The sequence below is a fragment of the Vigna umbellata genome, chromosome 5, assembly GCF_029865625.1.
Source record: "Vigna umbellata cultivar VRB3 chromosome 5, Vumbellata_1.0, whole genome shotgun sequence".
Taxonomy (NCBI): Eukaryota; Viridiplantae; Streptophyta; class Magnoliopsida; order Fabales; family Fabaceae; genus Vigna; species Vigna umbellata.
In genome coordinates, this window is record NC_142169.1 from 48,279,860 (window position 1) to 48,303,826 (window position 23,967).

Here is a 23,967-nt window from a genome sequence, read left to right on the forward strand (position 1 = left end):
TTATCTTGAAAAGAGGATTTTGAATGAGTGAACCATCATATGAATTGGTTGGAGATGGAGTTACATTTTATTTGCTTGAGGACAAGCAAAGTTCTAAGTTTGGGGTTGTGATAACAGTTGAAAAACTGTTATTTTCATGCTTAAAGTTGATACTAAAAGCAACCTTTAGACTTAGAAACTAGCTTGAAATCATGCCTTTTGTTTATATTTTCAGAAATAAGAGAGCTGGACAGGTTTATGCTTGATTTAAGTGTTCTTGTGCAGGTTTTGAGGTGAATTTGGTGAAAGAAGTGAAGAATAAGAGAGAGGACATTAGAAAAGACAAGAAAGAGTGCAAAAAGGAGAAGTCGAAGGCACCGCTCAGCGGCAAACTACCGCTGAGCGGCACTCAAGAGGTGACGTTGGAACCGCTGAGGGGCAAAATGGCCGCTGAGGGGAAGAAAGAAGACGCGCAATCACCGCTGAGCGGTAAATACCGCTGAGCGGCACTTTTTGGGCTTGGACTTTTGTAATCTTTTGTAACTCTAGATTAGTATATAAGGGCTTGCACGTCCTATAGTTAGGCATCTTTGGCAGAAACGAGGCAAACACTCTCTCTTTCACCCCTTTGAAGGAGGATCTTGGATGCTCAGGCTACCTCTTCACCTTTATTGGGTTTATTCTTTCATACTTTCATTGTAATTCATCTAGGTTCACCATGAATATGGTGAACTAAACCTTGTATGTTTGTTGGGGAGTCAAAGTAATCTCTTGAAGCTCTCATATATGGATTTGTTGAGTACATCTTTGAATTAAGACATATGCTTTCTTTCATCATTAGTTAGGGTTTTTCCTCTTTGCTCAATGCTTGCATTGTTTAACTCATTCTAATGCATGATTATTGGTTTTGTTGATACGGACACGTACGGGGAAATCTAGATCCGGGGAATTTCTCCCAATATTATACTGACAATATTATATTGGTTGCCTTTAAGCTCCTGCACTCATGAACTAATCATTAGGAATGCTAGGAATTGTATGAACTATTTGATTAGGGAGAAGCCATCTAGAATGGTACATTAGAGAGTGGCATTAACAATGATGATTTGAATGTTGAATTCCTAAAATATATGAGAGTGGATGAGATGAAATTGACCCCCAACAACATATTCATTCATATATTTCCTTGAAAGTGTTTATCTTTTGTCTTTGTCATTGATCAATTCATGCATACATATTTAATTTTCGTCTTTGCATATTAAACTTCAATTATTGTGTTCTTAAGTCTTAGCTAATCAACAAATCACATAACTAAACTAGGCCGTGAGTCCTTTGGGAGAACGATACTTGGTCTTACCAAGTTTATTACTTGAAACGATTCGGTCATACTTGCCGATTGTGAAACAAGTTTGTGACATCATATTTTGGTGCTTACAAATTTGTCCATCAAGTTTTTGGCGCCGCTGCCGGGGATTCATGGTTTAACTGGTTAATTTGTGTGATTATTGATTATCTTTGACTTTAATTTGAATTTTTGTTTTTATTTTTCTGTTTTTATTGTATTTTATCTTTTTATCTTTTTAGATTAGATTTTATTTTATTTTATTAGATTTTATCTTTTTATCTTTTTAGGTTAGATTTTATTTCATTCTTATTCTATCTTTTAGGTTAGGTTAGATTTTATTTTATTTTATCTTTTAGATTAGATTTTATTTTTTAGATTAGGTTTTATTCTATTTTATTTGATTCTATCTTCTAAATCTTTTATCTTCTTATATCTTTTCAATCTTTATTTTCTTCTATATCTTTTTGTGCTAACAAATCTTTTCTAGGGTTTTGTTTTCTTGTGCATGCAGGAGGCAATTCGAACTAGAAGTAAGAAAACAACAGAACCACTACTTGAAGGGCTAGACGAGAGTAGAAGGAGGAGAAGAATCAGAACGTCCAGAGAACTTTTCCCTTCTCCTGAAACTCTCCTACAATCATCACTACAAGGTTCTGTTCATAGCACAGGGAGTATGGAGAACAATAATAATGCTAGAAGAACTCTTGCAGATTACACTAATCTTGCTGGACCTCAGCACTTCAATAGCATAGCTCGACCTAGAGTCAATGCAGCCAACATGGAGGTCAAACCAGCATTAATTCAACTGGTAAAGAGTAATCAATTTAATGGGTTATCACATGAAAGCCCATATGAGCACCTTACAACATTTAATGAGATCTGTAACACGGTCAAGATTAATGGGGTGCCAGACGAAGCTATCAAACTTAGCTTGTTTCCTTTCTCATTGGGAGGCAATGCTAAGCTTTGGTTGAACTCTTTTCCAGAAGAAAGTTTCACGGAGTGGGAAGCAGTGGTTGCAAAGTTTTTGAATAAATACTTCCCACAATCTAAAGTGACTAAGGGAAAGCAAGAGATATCTTCATTCAAGCAGGGCATGGAAGAATCACTTGGACATGCATGGGATAGGTATAAAAGCTTGTTACGTAAAACTCCCACGCATGGCTTTGAAGATCAAGAAGTAGTCCTAACTTTCCTTGGAGGGCTTGGTTCACAAACCAAGATGATGCTAGATGCCTCAGCTGGAGGCAATATCAAATGGAAGACTCCAGAGGAAGCAACTGAAATCATTGAAAATATGGCTACAAGTGATAATGAGCTGCACAATGAAAGAGGAGCTCCTATGCCACAGAAAGGGGTTCTACAATTACAAACGCATGATGCTCTGCTAGCACAGAATAAAATTCTAACTCAACAGCTAGAGACTCTGACAAAAACTTTGGCTCAATTACCTAAAGAGTTGAAGTCTGCTGCCCAGATACAAACCCAGTTGTGCGAACTATGTGGAGGTGATCACATAAATGGCCAGTGTGCTTTTCCAGTGGAGGCCGTGGAGGATGTTAACTTCATGGCTAATCAGTTTCCATACCGTCAAGGGAATTATAATCAGGGTTGGAAACCACATCCAAGCATTGGCCAAGGACAAACTGGGCAGGCTAATCAGTATAATAAGCAGCAGCAGCAACCAACCTTGTGGCAACAATTATCTATGCTTAATGACAGATCAACAAGGTTGGAAGAAACTCTTCAGCAATTCATCCAGAAAACTGAATCTTCTCAAAAGAGCACTGAAGCTGCTATAAAGAATTTGGAGATTCAGATGGGTCAGATCACCAAGCAATTGGAAGAAAAACCCAACAGAAACTTTGGGGCTAATACTGAGGTTAACCCCAGAGAAGAGTGCAAAGTGGTCAAGAGTGTAAATGAAGAGATCATTGAGTTGGAAGAAGATGAAACAGAAGAGAGAAGAGAAGAAGAAAGAAAGGACACTTTTCCTTTTCTAACAAATCAGGAGAAACCAATGGATTTCACAGATTTATTCAAAATGGTTGATAATGAAGCTCCTTGGGAACAAATTCTACAGAAAATAGCAGTTTACACCAAATCAGATGAAGGAACCTCTACAAAAAGAAGACGTAGAGAGGATGAGGAAGAAAAGTGTATAACTGTTAAGAAAGAATCATTCCCACCAAAAGCAGCAGATCCAGGCAGTTTTTCTATCCCTTGCATTATAGGGAAGAAAAGGTAAAGAAAGCTCTCCTTGATTTAGGCTCAAGTGTTAACTTGATGCCTTATTCTCTATTGGAGCAAATTGGCCATGTTGAAATAAAACCTGTAAAGGTTAATCTTGTAATGGCTGATGGATCTTCAAAGGAGCCATGTGGGATTGCAGAAGACATTGTAGTTTGTGTTGGCAAACTTCAGTTCTTGGCAGACTTTGTGGTGATGAAGATGGAAACCGAGAAGATACCTTTTATACTTGGAAGACCGTTTATGAAAACGGCCAGGGCTATCATAGATGTGAATGAAGGTATAGTGGTTCTCCAAGACGGAGAGGAGAGAGTGGTGGTGGATGTCTTCAAAGATGAAACACAAGCAAAGGAGGAAGAAGCCAGTTATAAAGCTGCATTTCGAGATGCACCCATAACTAGAGGTAAAAATAAAAATCTTGAGGTTTCTGATAACCATTGTTTGTATTTTCAGGCACCCAAGGTAGAAGAGATTGGAAAAGGAGAAGAAGTTCCTAGAGACTGGAAAAAATTAAAACTCCAACTTGGCATACCTGTAAGACTCAAGAACAAGTTGTGGGTTATAAAAGGCTTTAAAGAGAAGGAGATGATAGAGATAGAGTCTCCATATTCTAGAGAGTCCAAAACAGTCCAAAGGAAGCAGTTGAAAGGTTGGTGGAAGGACTACATCAATTATAAAGAAGATGGAACGTGAGCTTTAACAGGGTCAAGCTAGTGACGTTAAAGAAGCGCTTGCTGGGAGGCAACCCAGTAGATTTACAAACTTTTGATTTGGTTTTATAATTTGTAATTTGTGAACATTATTCTGGACATTATTTTGTTGGATTTAGCATCTACTGAAGGATGCTAGGTGGTTAAGTATCTACTGAAGGATACTAAGTTTGTAACACCTACTGATGGGTGTTGGTGAGAAGATTTTGCACCTACTGATGGGTGCTGGTAAGTTTGAAACACCTACTGATGGGTGTTGGTGGATTTTGGGTCAGGCTCGTGACGTTAAACAAGCGCTACCTGGGAGGCAACCCAGTTGATTGATTGTTTTCTGTTTGTTTATTTTTAGGATTTGCATAAGCATTTTTAACATTGAATTGCAGGGAACCTATGAGGGGTATGCTAGGAAGGCACGTAGGTCAAGAAAAGAAGGAGAAGGGCACATCACGAAAGTGCCGCTGAGCGGCAATTACCGCTGAGCGGTACTATCGCAGATGGGCTTAAGTTCCCCTTAGCGGAACCCGAGCCCATTGGGGTATTTTTAAACCCTAAGCTGCGCGTTTTTATATTCTTTCAAGCTCTTCTCTGCACTAAGACTCCCACATATCTCCTCTTAGGTTTCCCACATCTTTTTACTCTTCCCTCTTTAGAAAATTTCTCTTCCACTCACTTTTACACTAGTGTGCTATCAAAGTTTGGGGTTGGAAGAGAGCATTCTAGTTTGGAAGCATTCTCATATCATCTAGCATCTCCACCCAAGTAAGTAAAATGCATTTTGTTCATTCTAGGGTTCTTGAAATTGACTGTGATTGTCAAAGCATGAATATTTAGGGGTTTTGATTTCTATGCATGATTTGATGATATATTTGATGTTTGAACCGATTAAACTGCTTGATTATGAACTGGAAAACTGAAAATTGCATTTGGGTGGAGTTAGGACAGTTTAAAAACGAGATTTGCAAAAATCTGCAGATCACCGCTGAGCGGCATTTACCGCTGAGCGGCACTCTGCCAGATTTGCTTTTTCTGGTTTGTTGCGTGTTTGAATGTGGCACTGGTGGCGCTGAGGGGAAATTCTGGCCCTCAGCGGTGGTTTAGCTTCAAAAGGAGTTTTGTTTTGTGTTTACTAATGATTAACATCATGTTCTGTGGTTTTGGATTTATGTTTGAATGCAGGAATGGCATCCTCTTCAGGAAAGAGATTGAAAACCATGGCAACCAAGAGAAAGGAAAAGGAACCAGAGCAGCCCCATAATGGCAGGTTCCTCTCTAGGAAACATGAGAAGCACTTTAGGGTGGTTCAGGACAGGAGACTTCTAATGGAGAGAAAGGTTGGAATGATACCTAACTTTGCTCCTCAATTTGGAGAGCAAGTGTTAGGGAATGATTGGGGGAAGCTAGCCACTTATCCATCACCTGCCAACATAGCTGTGGTGAAAGAATTCTACACCAATGCAAAGAAGATTGGTGATTATCCAGCTGAGAATTATTTGGGCTATGTTAGAGGCCATGCTATCAGGTATGATCCTGACTCCATCAATAACTTTCTGGATACTGTGTGGGCTGGTGAGCAATGCCAGTTTGCTCTTAGCATGGAGGAAGGTGCTGACTTTGAGGATGTTGAGAGAGTATTGTGCATACCTGGAGGACACTTCCAAAGGAATAGATCTGGCTCAGTGGTTAATATTAGGAGGACAGATTTGACTCCTCTTGCAAAGTATTGGATGGCATTTTCTCATGCCAACATTCAGCCATGTTCACATGTGTCAGATATTACTCTCAGCAGGGCACTCTTCATCTACTGTGCTATCAGAAACTTGAATGTTAATATTGGGCAGGTGATAGCTGATGAGATTAGTGTGTGTGCTAACACCTCAAACAACAAAGCACCACTGGGACATCCTTCTTTGATCACTCACCTTTGCAAGCTAGCTGGGGTGGACACTTCTGTTCCACCATTTGAGAGGCCAAGAAAAGCTATAGATGAGGCCTATTACAGACAGTACTGTGGAGGTGAGGAGGCAGCCCAGCCAGTGCCACCACGCCAGGCTCGTAGAGAGAGAAGGCCAGCACAGAGCAGGACTTCTGCTGATACTCATGAGGCAGAACCATTCCAGATGAGGGACATGTATATGTCTCTTATAGGTGCTCAGTTGCAGTCCATCCACAGAGGGCAGGTGGCCACGGCTGAGATGATAGTGGGGATGTATGATACCCCTCCAGCACACAGGTGGACTATGGATGAATTCCATAATGTGGTAGCTTGGCCAGAAGAACCATGGCATGGAGGAGCTGAAGCAGCTGAAGCTTCAGCCCGAGACATGGATGAAGATGAAGCTGAGGAGGAGGATGCATTTGATGAAGATGATGATGAAGAGGAAGAGGAAGATACAGAGAGCTCGGACTGATGAGGAGCTGAGATAGCATTTACTGATGAATGCTATCATATGATTATGCTTTTGTGGTTTAAGTTTTCTGAACTTATTTGTTTTTGTTTTTAGATTAGGGTTTGATGTACTCTATTGAACACCTGGTTTGTTATGATGGTTTGCTATTAACTGTGATTGTGTGATAAGTAATGCTTGATGATGCTTATTGATTGATTGATGTTGAGATGATGTGCACATTAAAATGCTTATACAGGTGATTCACAAGCTTTGTGAACAAATGCATAATATCATGATTGTGATTGTGAAATTAAGCAGGATGTGCATGTCAAATGTGAATGAGCTTATATGTGAGGTTTTGAGCTCCAGAGTTGTTATTGTTGAATGCTATTACTTTGAAAGCATGAATGACTTTGCCCAGGTTTTCTATGATTGAATCAATTGCTTGTTTTGCATCATATGATCAAAGGCCGTGTTTTTGAAACCCTTTTTATTGGCCAAATTCATAAAGTTAGCCTTCTAAAAGAGAACACGTTGTGTTCTATCCTTTGAACCCTTAGCCTTAAATATACACTGAACACCCTTGATTGAAAATCTTTACCTTGAGTTAAGTAGAAGATCTTGTGTGGTATTGTTAAATGTTCAAGTTTGGGGTTATTGGGGAAACATGAAAAAGGAAAAAGCATTGAGCTAAGAGCTAAAAAGTAAGAATATGCAAAGAAAAGAAAAGAAAAAGAAGCAAAGCTCAATGCAAATGCAAAAGCAAAGGCAAAAGAAAGTTGGGAATGAATAAGAAGATTGTGTTGTTATGATTCTCTTAACTCAAGGATTTTGTGATCCAGAAAAACCAATTTTCTTGTTAGCCCAGCCACATTATAAGCCATTGAAAAGTCCTTGTGATGATGCATGCTTGTGAATGTATTTGATTGTGGTTAAATGAAAGGCAAAGTTGATTCATGTGACATTGTGATAGTGGAGTGAATGAGTGAAACACTTTACCTCTTATACACTTGTGTGTTGAGTGAAACACTTTACCTAGTGAGGAAATATTCCATAAGCACATGAACATCCATGCTTAATTGATTGATCATTCATGAAAAATAGCATTTGTTGGAATTTAAATGACTTTGTGAACACTAAAGCATGTGCACATCTTGATTGAACTCTTGGTCTTAAGTTTGAGTGAAGTTATTACTTATCTTGAAAAGAGGATTTTGAATGAGTGAACCATCATATGAATTGGTTGGAGATGGAGTTACATTTTATTTGCTTGAGGACAAGCAAAGTTCTAAGTTTGGGGTTGTGATAACAGTTGAAAAACTGTTATTTTCATGCTTAAAGTTGATACTAAAAGCAACCTTTAGACTTAGAAACTAGCTTGAAATCATGCCTTTTGTTTATATTTTCAGAAATAAGAGAGCTGGACAGGTTTATGCTTGATTTAAGTGTTTGTGCAGGTTTTGAGGTGAATTTGGTGAAAGAAGTGAAGAATAAGAGAGAGGACATTAGAAAAGACAAGAAAGAGTGCAAAAAGGAGAAGTCGAAGGCACCGCTCAGCGGCAAACTACCGCTGAGCGGCACTCAAGAGGTGACGTTGGAACCGCTGAGGGGCAAAATGGCCGCTGAGGGGAAGAAAGAAGACGCGCAATCACCGCTGAGCGGTAAATACCGCTGAGCGGCACTTTTTGGGCTTGGACTTTTGTAATCTTTTGTAACTCTAGATTAGTATATAAGGGCTTGCACGTCCTATAGTTAGGCATCTTTGGCAGAAACGAGGCAAACACTCTCTCTTTCACCCCTTTGAAGGAGGATCTTGGATGCTCAGGCTACCTCTTCACCTTTATTGGGTTTATTCTTTCATACTTTCATTGTAATTCATCTAGGTTCACCATGAATATGGTGAACTAAACCTTGTATGTTTGTTGGGGAGTCAAAGTAATCTCTTGAAGCTCTCATATATGGATTTGTTGAGTACATCTTTGAATTAAGACATATGCTTTCTTTCATCATTAGTTAGGGTTTTTCCTCTTTGCTCAATGCTTGCATTGTTTAACTCATTCTAATGCATGATTATTGGTTTTGTTGATACGGACACGTACGGGGAAATCTAGATCCGGGGAATTTCTCCCAATATTATACTGACAATATTATATTGGTTGCCTTTAAGCTCCTGCACTCATGAACTAATCATTAGGAATGCTAGGAATTGTATGAACTATTTGATTAGGGAGAAGCCATCTAGAATGGTACATTAGAGAGTGGCATTAACAATGATGATTTGAATGTTGAATTCCTAAAATATATGAGAGTGGATGAGATGAAATTGACCCCCAACAACATATTCATTCATATTTCCTTGAAAGTGTTTATCTTTTGTCTTTGTCATTGATCAATTCATGCATACATATTTAATTTTCGTCTTTGCATATTAAACTTCAATTATTGTGTTCTTAAGTCTTAGCTAATCAACAAATCACATAACTAAACTAGGCCGTGAGTCCTTTGGGAGAACGATACTTGGTCTTACCAAGTTTATTACTTGAAACGATTCGGTCATACTTGCCGATTGTGAAACAAGTTTGTGACATCATATTTTGGTGCTTACAAATTTGTCCATCAGTCAATCAAATCTGTATCAGTATCAGTCATGAATCCTATAGAATCAGTGTGCATCAAATCACAGGCATTTGAATGTATAAGCAAATCAGGTAAAGTGTTTGGAATCTCAGTTCAGAATAAACCTGTTTTGCTCATTGAAAATTTTCTTACCAATCTCCAAGTCATCAGCTGCATCCTCAAGGCTATCATTTAAATCAAGGTCAGTGCAAGGATAGTGAACATCAGGTATGTCAATGTGCTCTACAGGGAATAATGAATCCACAGCATGAGTGTGCACATGTGTATCAATATCAAAATCCAGAACAGGCTTAAATGGTTCAAGTTTTACCAATTCAAAAGCATTAAAATTTACTTGAACCTCAGATACATGAGTAGGGATTTCAAGTTTACAGTAAACCTGCTCAGGTTTTTCCTTTACTACCTCACTTGGATTTTGACCCGCCAACTTGCAGAGCAACTTCTTTGCCTCTGTTGGAGTTCTGTCCATCAAAGATCCACCAGCAGCTACATCCACTAATATCCTTTCATTGTTCAGGAGCCCTTCATAAAAGTAAATCAAGAGCAAATGCTCTGAAATTTGGTGGTTTGGACATGCTGTGCAGAGCCTGTTAAACCTCTCCCAATAATCTACCAGGCTTTCTTCTTGAAATTGCTCAATGGTAGTGATCTCCCTCCTAATGCTGCTTACCTTTGCTGCTGGGAAGAACTTGTTGAGGAATCTCTGTTGTGTTTCCTGCCAACTATCAAAAGGATACTGGTATAGGAACCAGTCTCTTGCTGCACCTTGAAGGGACATTGGAAATACTTTCATCAACACTGTCTCCTTTGAAACACCAGGAGGCCTCATCGACAACACACCAAACAAAACTCCTTGAGGTGCCTGTATGGATCTTCATGTGCCAACCCATGGAATTTGGGAAGACTCTGGATCAGATCATATATCCAGTCTTGAGAATCTGTCATCTCCTCTATTGTAGTGCAAAACCTGTCTCAGACCTGGACTTCCACTTCAAACAAAGATTAAACCAAACATATAGAAACATAACATATGGGGGAAAACCATTATTTACATAATTTGAAAGTTCCAGAAACAACAACTAAATGCATAAAATAAAAAAAAATGATAAAAATCTAAAAACACATAAATCGATAAAAGAAGTAAACCCAAACAAGACTAACTAAACATCCTAAAACACATCACACAACACAAGACACTAACACAACAAAAGACCTAAGACTGAACCGTTGGTCCCCGGCAGCGGCGCCATTTTGATGAGAGGGTCGCACCTCCCACAAAAGTTGTGCATAAAAGAATGCAGTATAGTACTAGGAAGTGACTCCTAGGTCGTCTCTCAAGGACCAAATTTGGTTCAGTCTCGGATCAGCACGTAGTGGGGCGGGGGGTTTCTGATTTTTGGTTGCGGTAAAATTTAAACAAGACTGAATTAAAATTCAAAACAGTAAAACAAAATTAAAAATGGTAAAAATGAAATTGGTACAATTAAAACGAAAATACAGCAATGTGAATCAGCAAAAACAGATCTGGAACAGTAAAACGAAAAATACAGAAATACAGAAAACGAAAATACAGTAAACAGTAAAAACAGAAAACAGTAAAAACAGAAACAGTAAATTTCAAATATGAAAACATTACAGCAGCAAAATACAGAGAACAAAATTACAGTGAATGATTTAAAGTGAAATAATCAACAACACAGTGAAAACAATAGTACAAAATTATACTGCAGACAAACGACAACAGAAATTAAATTACAGCAGAAATTAAATTAGAGCAACAAAATAAAAACAGTAAGCAGTTCTGGAATTTCAATAACAGAAAATTTAAACCAACTTGGAATTTAAATTGTTCATGAGTTTAGTACAGCAATTAAGAAAATAAAATTGAACCATGCACACCACTTTCTCTAGCCAAAAGGAAATGAAATTTACTTAGTGGCAGCAACTTCATGTGTGCTTCCAGCTCCTAGAATGTTCCACACCGTACACCTACTAAATGAAAATCAACACCTCCTTTTCTCCCATTTAAAAATAATCATCACCGTGCACCATTAGACAATATAATCATAGATTTAAGCTTCAATAGAAAGTGTAAGAACCAAAAATAAAAAGAAGGCAATGAGTAAATCGGTAAAATGAAATTAACATAAAGCTTTCCATTCTCATTCATCCAAAATCCAAGAAGGTAAACATGGTCACTGAAAAGCTAAGAAAGAAAACATTCTTCTCCTCGGTGGCGGCTTCCTCATGAAGCGTGATTACTTCCCTTCTCCACGTTTCAGCACACCACTTACTCCCATCACCCCATTCTCTCTCGGTGGTTCTCTCTCTCTTTCTTACATTCTTCCCCCCAAAAATAAAATGAAAAAAATGAGAGATGCTGGAACTGAGATAGAAGCTAAAACAGCCCTCCCCCTCAGCAGAGTGGCGGCTGTCACTCTTCCTTCAGCTCTCCAATTAAGGGTGAATTACCCACACCCCTTTCCAACGTGGCTTCAGCGTGTGGGCCACTGCACCAATTCAGCACCACTTTCTTTTTGCTGGATGTCACCCCTATTACTAAATGAAATCAGCCCTTTTCTCATTTCAGCCCATGAGTAAATTCAATTTTCAATTGGAAATTCAAGCTTCTTTACGTGTGCAAAGTGAGAATGAATTTTCACTTTTGTTTCTCATTGGCCCTCTCTTCTTTCCAAGCACACACCTCATACTTGTTGGACCTCCTGGACGTGCTTGCTGGATAAAGCTCCAAAGGTGCATAAACCAAGTTCTGGAAAAATGAAAACCACTTCCTCTGCTGGACCGTGAATGTGGCTGCTTTCTTTTTTTTTCTTTGCTATCCAATAAAGCCAAGCTGTTGTATGCCTTGTTTAAGAGTGTTGGGAGGTCTTAGCATCATCCAATGATCAATTCCAGCCACCACAATTACTAAACAGCAAGCAACAATGCAACGGATTAGAAATCACTCAAACAGCAGTAATCCTGGACTGACATATGAGAGTAAAATAAATACTGGGAACAGCACAGAATGAATTTGAACAAAGTAAAAACTATATGTTAAAATAGACATCCAGACGAAACTATGAAAAAAAATTTCATGGAAAACGGATAAGAATTGAACTCAAACGAAGACACACAAGTTGACACAACATTCACGCGGCAGCCAGCGAAAATAAAAATGGCTAAGATGCATTGGCTCAATTTCCATTTCTCATTTAGCTTTCTAATGTCCCAAAAAGTTATCCAAAATTTTCCCATAATTAATAATGCAAAATAATAAGCTCAGATAATTCAAATTAGTTAAAATAAGAATTTCCGATCAAATTAAGCACAATTAGGAAAAACAGGAAAATACCGGACGTTTAAGCATAATTCCCGACTAATTCTAGCACATTAAACTAAGTGAAGTGAGGAAAATATTGGTTCATCAAAATAGACCACACTTAGTCTTTTGCACTCCTGGGCAAAATCAAGACGCAAATCAGGGAATAGTTCAAAGGACTTTTAAGAAGGTGACACACGTCGACACACAGAAAATAAAGACTCACAAGGAAACAAACAAATTACACATTCCTCAAGAAATCTGGACAAAGAAAGAAGTAGACAATATCCAACACAGAATCAATCAGAGAAAGCAGATACTCATGAAATCATCCAAGCAATTCAAGACATGGCAAAATGATCAATTAGCTCAAGAGGTGAATCAAAAGCAACAGAACCTCACAGATGCACTATCAGTGTTTCTCTCAAGTGTTAAGGTAAGCAATTCAACTCAATGCACTCAAGAAAGCAAGCAACAACAGACTTGGCAAGCCTCTAATATCAACACTCAAGCACATACACATGTTCAAATCAAAAGGTCTTTATGGATGTAATGGGGCCAAGGACATAGGAGGATAACATATGGATGAGAAGCTATAAACCAAAAGAAATAGAGGAGCAATGGGGAACAAGTGTAAACACATTCAAACACACCCACAACCTCTAATTCAATCCTCTTCTTGACTCCATTATTCACAATTTTTTTTTTCTATCTTTTTTCTCATCCTGTCTCTTTTCTTTTCTCTCTTTTAGGACACAACTATAAGAGACAAGATACACAACATATTTACAAACATAAAACAAGAAGAGGAACCAACCAGCCAATTCATCAGAAACCCCAAGGAGACCACACTTGTTCCCAAAACACTTCCAAAGCTCCAAAATTCCCTAAGGTTAAGGTAATCATGGTTTTTCACTTAGGGCTAGTGTATGAGCTTCAAAACAAAGAATGGGGAAAGTATAGGCTCAAAAGGGGTTATCAAAGGATCAAACAAGGTAAGCTTATTTGGCTAGAGAGGCTCAAGAAAAAAAACTGCCTTTATCACTTCCAAACATGCATATCAATCAAGAATTATCAACAAGAGTCAAGCCAAGGCATATGCAAGCAATCAAGAGACATATCACACACAAGAAAGAACATAAAGTGGCTCAAATCTCACACAGGGTAATTCTGTCACAATCAATTCAACTCTCAAAATCATAATCATCTTCCAAGCAGAGAAAAGCAAGGATTTCAAACAATAAGTATCAATCAAGTGAAGACATGATAAGTCTACAACCCAAACAAAGTCCAGAAATCAAGAGAAACATGTAAAACTGTACACAAAACATGACAAAAATAACCTAGAAAAGAAAAAATTTAACCAAGAAAACAAAAACTAACAAAGAAAAATCAGAATCTCCCCCAATAGACCACACTTAAACTACACAGTGTCCACAATGTGTCATAAGCATAAGATCGGAAATCAAAACAGTCAACAGATCATGGACAAGTGCAATAAAAGTAGGGAAAGGGAGAAGAGAAAAGGAAACTCCCCTGAGTTATGGTGGAAGCTGCCAATTTTGGACTTTCAGGGAGATGTCTTCCACCATTGGATTCAGCAAACGAGTTTTGAGGAGGACCAACTTCATCAGTACTGCCATATCATCCAAACGAGATGTTTCTTCTTTCTTCTCCCAGCAAATGTTCCATCAGTAGCTTTCCTTCCACTGGCAGTTGTTCAGTGTGTGACATCGGAATGGAGATCTCTGGCTCAATCAAAGAAGTAGCAGTACACTCTCCTTCATTAATCATGATTTCCTTAATGTCAGCACCTGCATTCTCATTTAATTCTGCAGCATGGTCATCAAACTCACAATTAATAGCATCTGTTATACGCTTAGAATCTGTCTGTAACACATAATCAATTTCAATACAATCGGGCAAGAACCAGATTCACAATCACATTCAAAGTTCTCAGAGAACTGTGTCAGATCAAAGTTCAGTCCTAACTCTATAGAGTTATCAGATTGCACAGTTTCCACCTCAAAATCAATATTGATATATGCATCATCAACAGAATCAAAGGTCAGTTCAAGGCTATTATCATTCAAATTTCATCACGGCAATCATGTCCAAAAACAACCTTAGACCAATGGGTTCAATGGCTGATACTGAATCAAAAATTTTAGAATGGTCAATCAAATCTGTATCAGTATCAGTCATGAATCCTATAGAATCAGTGTGCATCAAATCACAGGCATTTGAATGTATAAGCAAATCAGGTAAAGTGTTTGGAATCTCAAGTTCAGAATAAACCTGTTTTTGCTCATTGAAAATTTTCTTACCAATCTCCAAGTCATCAGCTGCATCCTCAAGGCTATCATTTAAATCAAGGTCAGTGCAAGGATAGTGAACATCAGGTATGTCAATGTGCTCTACAGGGAATAATGAATCCACAACATGAGTGTGCACATGTGTATCAATATCAGAATCCAGAACAGGCTTAAATGGTTCAAGTTTTACCAATTCAAAAGCATTAAAATTTACTTGAACCTCAGATACATGAGTAGGGATTTCAAGTTTACAGTAAACCTGCTCAGTTTTTCCTTTACTACCTCACTTGGATTTTGACCCGCCAGCTTGCAGAGCAACTTCTTTGCCTCTGTTGGAGTTCTGTCCATCAAAGATCCACCAGCAGCTACATCCACTAATATCCTTTCATTGTCCAGGAGCCCTTCATAAAAGTAAATCAAGAGCAAATGCTCTGAAATTTGGTGGTTTGGACAGCTGTGCAGAGCCTGTTAAACCTCTCCCAATAATCTGCCAGGCTTTCTTCTTGAAATTGCTCAATGGTAGTGATCTCCCTCCTAATGTGCTTACCTTTGCTGCTGGAAAGAACTTGTTGAGGAATCTCTGTTGTGTTTCCTGCCAACTATCAAAAGGATACTGGTATAGGAACCAGTCTCTTGCTGCACCTTGAAGGGACATTGGAAACACTTTCATCAACACTGTCTCCTTTGAAACACCAGGAGGCCTCATCGACAAACACACCAAACAAAACTCCTTGAGGTGCCTGTATGGATCTTCATGTGCCAACCCATGGAATTTGGGAAGACTCTGGATCAGATCATATATCCAGTCTTGAGAATCTGTCATCTCCTCTATTGTAGTGCAAAACCTGTCTCAGACCTGGACTTCCACTTCAAACAAAGATTAAACCAAACATATAGAAACATAACATGGGGAAAACCATTATTTACATAATTTGAAACTTCCAGAAACAACAACTAAATGCACAAAATACAAAAAAAATGATAAAAATCTAAAAACACAAAAATCGATAAAAGAAGTAAACCCAAACAAGACTAACTAAACATCCTAAAACACATCACACAACACAAGACACTAACACAACAAAAGACCTAAGACTGAACCGTTGGTCCCGGCAGCGGCGCCATTTTGATGAGAGGGTCGCACCTCCCACAAAAGTTGTGCATAAAAGAATGCAGTATAGTGCTAGGAAGTNAGGGCTCAGGATAATCGATTATAGCTTCTAATAATCGATTAAATGCGTAGCAGTTCTAAAAATACGAATTTTTCTAAGTATTACATGTTTAAGGCTTTTCCTAATACATTTATAATCTACAAATTGCTTTTAAAACAACTATAACAATGTATCATCTTTCAGCATCATCAAAATTTTTATCTTCAAATTTACCAATGCTCTTCATTGGTAACAATCTCCCCCTTTTTGATGATGATCAAAAATCACTTTTTAAAAGCAATTTGGGTTATCTGCAAAAGATACAAACTGAGAGACAACAGTAGGAGTTAGTAGTAACTGCACATATTTCTCCCCCTTTTTGATCATAAGCAAAAAGAGTGATAATGCTCCCCCTTAATATGAGCTCCCCTCAATTAAACAGTGTAAGTACTAAAACAGTAGATCATTTTATTCAGGAAAACATTAAAGAGTACAAGGGCACATAAAGCAAGACATGAAAATGATAAAACATTCTAGGAATTCAAAACAAACAAACATGAAAGCACACTAATCAGAAAATCCTAAATCTAAAATTCAGGACTTGGTGGTCTCTCTGGAGGTTGGAGATTAAAATGATTTTCAATGTTTCCAATGCGAGTGTCAAGGTCATTGAACTGGTCGATCACAAATTCTTCATGATTTTGTTGCCACTCATATATTTGGTCAAAGTGAGATTGTTGAAAGAGACGCATATCCTCCAGTTGTTTAGACAGGTTTGCAAAATGCTCCTCCATAGTCAGGGATGAATTTGAAGGCATGTGAGAAGGACCATCATCAGCAGAGGTAGCAGCTGGGACAGGATCAACCATATGGGCCTCCATATCGTCATTGACATTTTCGTGGTGATCATCATCCTTGTGAATGATCACACGGCCACGAGCAACAAAACCCATTTGGCGAAATGTTGTCTCACCAATTTCAGTGCCAATTGCTTGAATGGAGGTAGTGAGTTCGCCGTCCACACTTACACCTTTGTATTCTAAAATTCGAGAGATGAGAAGTGCATATGGAAAATGATAAGAAGAATATTTCTTGGCCTTTACCATGGTGTCGGAGATGAGGGCTGGCCAATCAATGTGGATGTGATTTAAAATCCCATATAGTAGTAGAAGATCTTGCTCCGAGCATTGAGCATGGTTAGTGGCACGAGGACATAGGATCCATACAATTAAGTAATGAATCATCCTTTCTTCAACCTTGAATCCACCCACAAGCAATTGTCGACGATTGATTTGGTGTTCAGGATGACGCAAAAAAGATTGAAAGGCGAGGAGACGATTGAAGTCCGGAACTCCAAGATGGACTTTGACAGCATCATCCCATAGTGTGAGTTGTGCAACATTTGTCCATATGTCATCATCCAGAATTATAGGGACACCTTTTACCTTTGTTGTGATGATGCCGTCACGATAACGCATATTGAAGTAGAAGACACGGATAAGATCAGGGTATATGCACCCCTTTTGCTCCACTAGATGAGTAAGTCCTTGAGCACGAAACAAATCTGGAAATTGAAAGCCATAATAACGATAAAAGTCGAGACGGATGAACTTTACCGCCATGATTCGGCGTTCTTGCCAGAAATGAACATAGTCACCATGTTGCTCCTCATCTGAAATCCAACCTTCGATGGAAGCAGGACGAACATTGCGGGAGCGAGAGGAAGAAGCACCAGCAGTCCTCCTTCGGGTTCTTCTTGAATCAGCCATGAGAGAAGTGGGCACAAAAGAAACGTTGGAAGGAAAGAATAAAGAGGAGAGATTTGGTTCAGATGTGGGTAGCAGCAGGTTTCTGGGTGCAAAGAAGTGAGTAATAATCGATTATAGGGGGCTATTTATAAGAAAAAATGGAGAATCTAGCCGTTTATGACCGTTTCCAGCCGTTAGGATTCACTGTAACGGCTATATTTTTGAAACAGATCGCGTAATAATCGATTATTCTAAGTGATAATCGATTATCTGCTCATAAGTCACTTTCCAGAAATTGTGTAATAATCGATTATGTATGAAGATAATCGATTATCTTCGCATACAAGTCCAGTTTTGGTTTTGAATATGGATAATCGATTATTTGTAAGTGATAATCGATTATCTGCGAATAGGGGTTTTGGCCAAAGCTAAAAATAATCGATTATTATAAGTGATAATCGATTATCTGCGAATAGGGGTTTTTCCAAAGCTAAGAAATAATCGATTATTATCCTTATGATAATCGATTAAAAGCGCTGATCGTACCAGAATTGAGAAAATTTTATAAAGTTTGAATTTAGGACATATCTAACACTCCTAACTCTCTTCTAAGCTCATAGAATCTATCTTTAGGTAGTGCTTTAGTGAAGATATCAGCCAATTGATGTAAAGTGTCAATGTATTCAATTTGGCAATCTCCCTTTTGAATGTGGTCTCTCAAGAAATGATGTCTAATTTCAATGTGCTTAGTTCTGGAGTGCATTATGGGGTTCTTAGTGAGGTTGATAGCACTAGTATTATCACATTTCAGAGGAATGTGATCAAGGAAGATATCAAAATCCTCCAGTTGTTGTTTCATCCATAAAATTTGGGCACAACAATTTCCAGCAGCAATGTATTCAGCTTCAGTGGTAGACAAGGCTACACAAGCTTGTTTCTTTGAATGCCAAGACACTAAAGAACAGCCCAGAAAATGACATGTTCCACTAGTACTTTTCCTATCAATCTTACAGCCACCATAATCTGCATCAGAATAACCTATCAAACTAGGTAAAGCATCAGAAGGATACCAAAGTCCAAAAGATGGGGTGCCTTTAAGGTATTTCAAAATCCGTTTGACAGCAATGAGATGAGATTCTTTAGGATTAGCTTGGTACCTAGCACACACACACACACTTTGCATAATGTCTGGTCTACTAGCAGTTAGATAAAGTAAGGATCCTATCATTCCTCTAAACATGGTTTCATTTACTCCTTCACCAGATTCATCCTTATCTAAATAGCAGGACGTTGCCATAGGTGTGTTGGCCTCTTTACAAGTATCCATACCAAACTTCTTAAGCACTTCTCTACAATATTTAGTTTGGGAGACAAAAGTTCCCCCATCTATTTGCTTTATTTGCAGTCCTAAGAAGAAGTTAAGCTCACCCATCATAGACATTTCAAATTCACCTTGCATGATTTGTGCAAATCCCTCACACAATGAATCATTTGTAGACCCAAAAATGATATCATCTACGTATACTTGAACAATCAAGATATGTTTTTCTACTTTTTTAATAAACAAGGTTGAATCAACCTTTCCTCTAGAGAAGTCATTTTCAATCAAGAAAGTACTAAGTCTTTCATACCAAGATCTAGGTGCCTGTTTTAGACCATACAAGGCCTTTTTCAACTTATAAACATGATTAGGATATTTAAAATCCTCAAAACCAGGAGGTTGACTAACGTATACCTCTTCTTTAATGAAACCATTTAAAAATGCACTTTTCACATCCATTTGATACAATTTAAACTTCATCAAGGATGCATACGCAAGTAACAATCTAATTGCTTCTAACCTGGCTACTGGGGCGTAAGTTTCATCATAGTCGATACCTTCCTCTTGGCAGTAGCCTTTTGCAACTAACCTGGCTTTGTTCTTGGTGATGTTGCCATCTTCATCAAGCTTGTTTCTAAACACCCACTTTGTTCCAATGATTTGATAATCATCTTGTCTAGGAATGAGTTCCCAAACATCATTCCTTTCAAATTGATTGAGTTCTTCTTGCATAGCAACACACCATTTATCATCTTGAAGAGCTTCCTTTATGTTCTTAGGTTCTACCTGAGACACAAAAGCTACTGTTAAGCAGAAATTATTAAGATTGTGTCTAGTAGTTACCCCTTTTAACATATCTCCGATGATGTTGTCCAGAGAAAGTCCTCTTGGTTGTTGATAGCTTTTAGGATCAACTACTTGATGTTCATTTTGAGTTTCTGGAGGATAGTTTTCATTTAGATACATCTCTTCAAGAGCTTCCCTCAAATAATCCTCATCACCTGCAATTGGTTTATTTGACTCAAGAGGGTTCACCTCAAGGTCCACAATTTCATCAAAGACAACATGCATTGATTCTTCAATTTTCAGGGTTCTTCTATTAAACACCCTATATGCTTTGCTAGTTAAAGAGTATCCTAAGAAGATTGCCTCATCAGATTTAGCATCAAATTTGCCTAGATTATCTTTACCATTATTCAAAACAAAACATTTGCATCCAAAGATTTTCAAATGAGATACATTTGGTTTTCTACCGTTAAACAGTTCATAGGGAGTTAGCTTAAGAATAGGCCTAATTATCATTCTGTTCAACACGTAACAAGCAGTACTAACTGCATCAGCCCAAAAGTATTTTGGCACATTAGATTCATTTAAAAGAGTCCTAGCTAGTTCTTCTAATGACCTATTTTTCCTTTCAACAACACCATTTTGTTGGGGAGTTCTTGGAGCAGAAAAATTATGAGCAATTCCATGTTTTTCACAAAACTTTTCAAAAGATTCGTTTTCAAACTCACCACCGTGATCACTTCTCAAGGTTTTGATTTTCAAATCCTTTTCATTTTGAACACGTTTTGCAAATGATTTGAATGCTTTAAAAGCTTCACTTTTCAAGGTTAAGAACAATGTCCAAGTAAATCTAGTGTAGTCATCAACAATCACAAGAGCATAGTAGTTTCCACCAAAACTTTTAATTCTAGATGGACCAAACAAGTCCATATGCAAAAGTTCTAAAGGTTTTGATGTTGAAATCATGTTTTTAGACGAAAAAGAGGATTTGGTTTGCTTTCCCTTTTGACATGCAGAACATATTTTGTCTTTCTCAAATTTTAATTTAGGCAAACCAATCACAAGATCTTTTGAACTCAATTTATTTAAATGTTGCATATGAATATGCGCAGCTCTTTTATGCCATAACCAAGGATTTTCCTCTTTGGCAACTAAACATGTTATACTATGACTAGATGCATGTTCAATATCAATCAAGTAAATGTTATTATGCCTAACACCTTGCAAAGCAATTTCAGTAGAATTTTTAAAATATACGGTACATCTATCACTTTCAAAGGTTACCTTGAGACCCTTGTCACATAATTGACTTATGCTTAGGAGATTGTGTTTGAGACCTTCAACGCATAATACGTCCTTTATAGTCAATGTGTTTCCTCCTCCAATGTCTCCAGTGCCAATGATTCTACCTTTGTTATTATCTCCATAGGTCACAAATCCTTGCTTCTTCTTCTCAAAAGAAATAAACCTTTTCTTGTCACCGGTCATGTGTCTTGAACAACCACTGTCAAGATACCACAGTGACTTCTTTGACTTAGTAAGTTCCTACAAAACAAATTTTAGCAAGACTTTAGGTCCCCAATCTTATTATGGGTCCTTTGGGTTAGTTTATGCAAATATACATCATTTTACAATTTTAACCCATGCATATTTACCATTTGGAACACCAAAATGTTTGATGTTGCATTTGTTTGAGGTGTGACCAAGTTTCATGCAGTAAAAACAACAAGCCTCATTACACTTTATTTTTCACAAGAGTTCCTTTTTCTACCCAAACTCTACGAGTTCTTATCACTTTATATTTTTTGTGTAGATGCATGTTTCCACTTCTAGCATTGCTTCTCTCAAAGATTTGTTTTGGCATGTGACTTAGACTTATTTGCCTTTGCAAGTAAATTCTCAAGAATGTCAATATCAAACATATGACTTTTACATGATAGACATTCAGCAGGTTGTATAACAGTATCACATTCAGATAATTTAGTTTCCAAATTACTAACTTTGTTTCTCAAAACAACTTCATCATCTAGTGCTTTTTCATACCTCAAATTCAATTCATTATGCTCTTTCTTTAGCTTTTTATGAGCAACATCAAGTTTTTCAGATTCATTTAACAAATCAAGAAATGCCTTTTGTAAGTCAAACTCATCACTTGACTCTAAGCTAGAATTACTTACTTGGCTTCCTGCATCTTCTAAGTCTGCCATTAAGCACAAGTTTGCTTCTTCATTTGAATCGCTTGAACTTGAAGAACTAGAAGCATTGTCTTCCCAAGCTATGTAAGCTTTCTTCTTCTTTGGAAACTTTCTTTCTTTCTTTTCTTCACTTTTCCTATTCTTAGGACAGTCAGTCTTCACATGACCCCTTTCTCCACATCCATAACATTTAATGCTTGATGGAGATCCTCGATTTTCTTTCCTTTCTCCATGGTATTTGTCTTTTCCCTTTGCTTTCATAAATTTAGCAAACTTCTTAATCATAAGACTCATGTTTTCCTCATCGTTATCGGAATCATCATCCTCAATTCTCTTAGAACTTTTTCCTTTTGAGATTTCAGACTTGAGGGCAAGCGTCTTTCTTTTGCCTTGATCCTCTTCTGTAGTTAATCTTCTTAGCTCAAGCTCATGCTCACGAAGCTTTCCAAAGAGAATCGCCGTTGACATTTGAGTGAGGTTTTGAGACTCCGAAATGGCAGTCACCTTTGGTTGCCAAGACCTGTCTAATGATTTCAATATTTTCACATTCAATTCATCAGTGTCAAAAGTCTTACCCAAACCTGTCAGGTGGTTCACAATGTGAGTGAAACGCTTCTGGACATCAGATATTGTTTCTCCAGGCTGCATTCTGAACATCTCATACTCCTGAATGAGCGTGTTCTTCCTTGCACGTTTCACGTCGTCTGTACCCTCATGTGTGACTCTGAGGACCTCCCACATCTCCTGTGCTGTCTTACACACTGAAATTCTATAAAATTCATCAAGTACTACAGCAGATGAAATAATATTACGAGCCTTAATATCAAATTGGGCTCTTCTACTTTCCTCAGGAGTCCAATTAAAGTATGGTTTTTCTACTTCTACACCATCAACAGTTCTTTTAGGAATATAGGGACCATTTAGCACAGCTTCCCAGATGCCTCTGTCAACAGACCCCATAAAAATTTCCATTCTGACTTTCCAGAATGCATAGTTATCACCCGTAAAAAGAGGTGGTCTGTTGATGGATGCACCCTCAGCATATACTTGATTTTGATGACCGGCCATTTTCGCAAAAGTTTGAAAGAATATCAAAGCAAGCTCTGATACCAATTGTCGGAACAATCGGTACCGTTATAGAGTCGCGCAGCGGAATAAAATACTCGGAAAGCGTGTTACGGTCACAAATCAAGTTTTGATAGTCCGTTTTAGAAAAACAATTTTCTTAGAGAAAATTTATCAAACAGTTGATATGCGTAAAATGTAAAGAGTATAGAGAGCAAGAAAATTCAACACAGAATTTTTATCCTGGTTCGATTCAAAAGAATCTACGTCCAGTTGTTAATCACTATAAAAAGTGATTAACGTTTTCACTAAAAACAGTTTTACAAATTACAATAAGAGTGAATAAAAACAAATAAAAAACCTTCCTTCGACGAACGAACCGGAAGATGACCACCTTGCCAACTCGAAGAGAACCGCTCCGACTATCGACACACGAAACGCGAGCTTCTCCTATTCACGAGACCAGGCAAAGCACTTGAACTAGCTTTTTAGAACTTCCTCAGATAACACTGTATTCTCAAAAGCTCAGTGTGTTTTCTAAGAGTTCTGGAACTCATCTATATAGCCCACTGGTCTAAAGTTTGCAAAGATGAATTATAACTGCCGCAGATAATCGATTATTGTTAGTGATAATCGATTATTCGAGTCCGTTACAGGGTTTTCAAAAAGTGATAATCGATTATCCTGAGGAATAATCGATTATTCCAGAGACTTTTGGCAGTTCTCATCAGAACTGTGATAATCGATTATTCGGAG

General features: G+C 37.9%; 1 protein-coding gene across 1 annotated transcript; it reads right to left on the reverse strand.

The window, feature by feature from the left end:
• Positions 1–21,795: 21,795 nt before the first annotated feature.
• On the reverse strand, positions 21,796–23,214 carry LOC148198505 (uncharacterized). The gene is made up of 2 exons (XM_088115831.1): positions 22,129–23,214; positions 21,796–22,020 (listed from the first exon to the last, which is right to left on the reverse strand). Exons 1-2 carry the CDS (start codon positions 23,212–23,214, stop codon positions 21,796–21,798), a joined length of 1,311 nt encoding a protein of 436 aa, XP_087971957.1.
• Positions 23,215–23,967: the final 753 nt, after the last annotated feature.

Coding starts and splice junctions, on each gene's coding strand:
- LOC148198505 (XM_088115831.1), bottom strand. CDS start 23,214: ATGGCCGGTCATCAAAATCAAGTATATGCTGAGGGTGCATCCATCAAC. Junction 22,021..22,128: donor TAGAAGATGCAGGAAGCCAA/GTAAGTAATTCT, acceptor AAAAAGCTAAAG/AAAGAGCATAATGAATTGAA.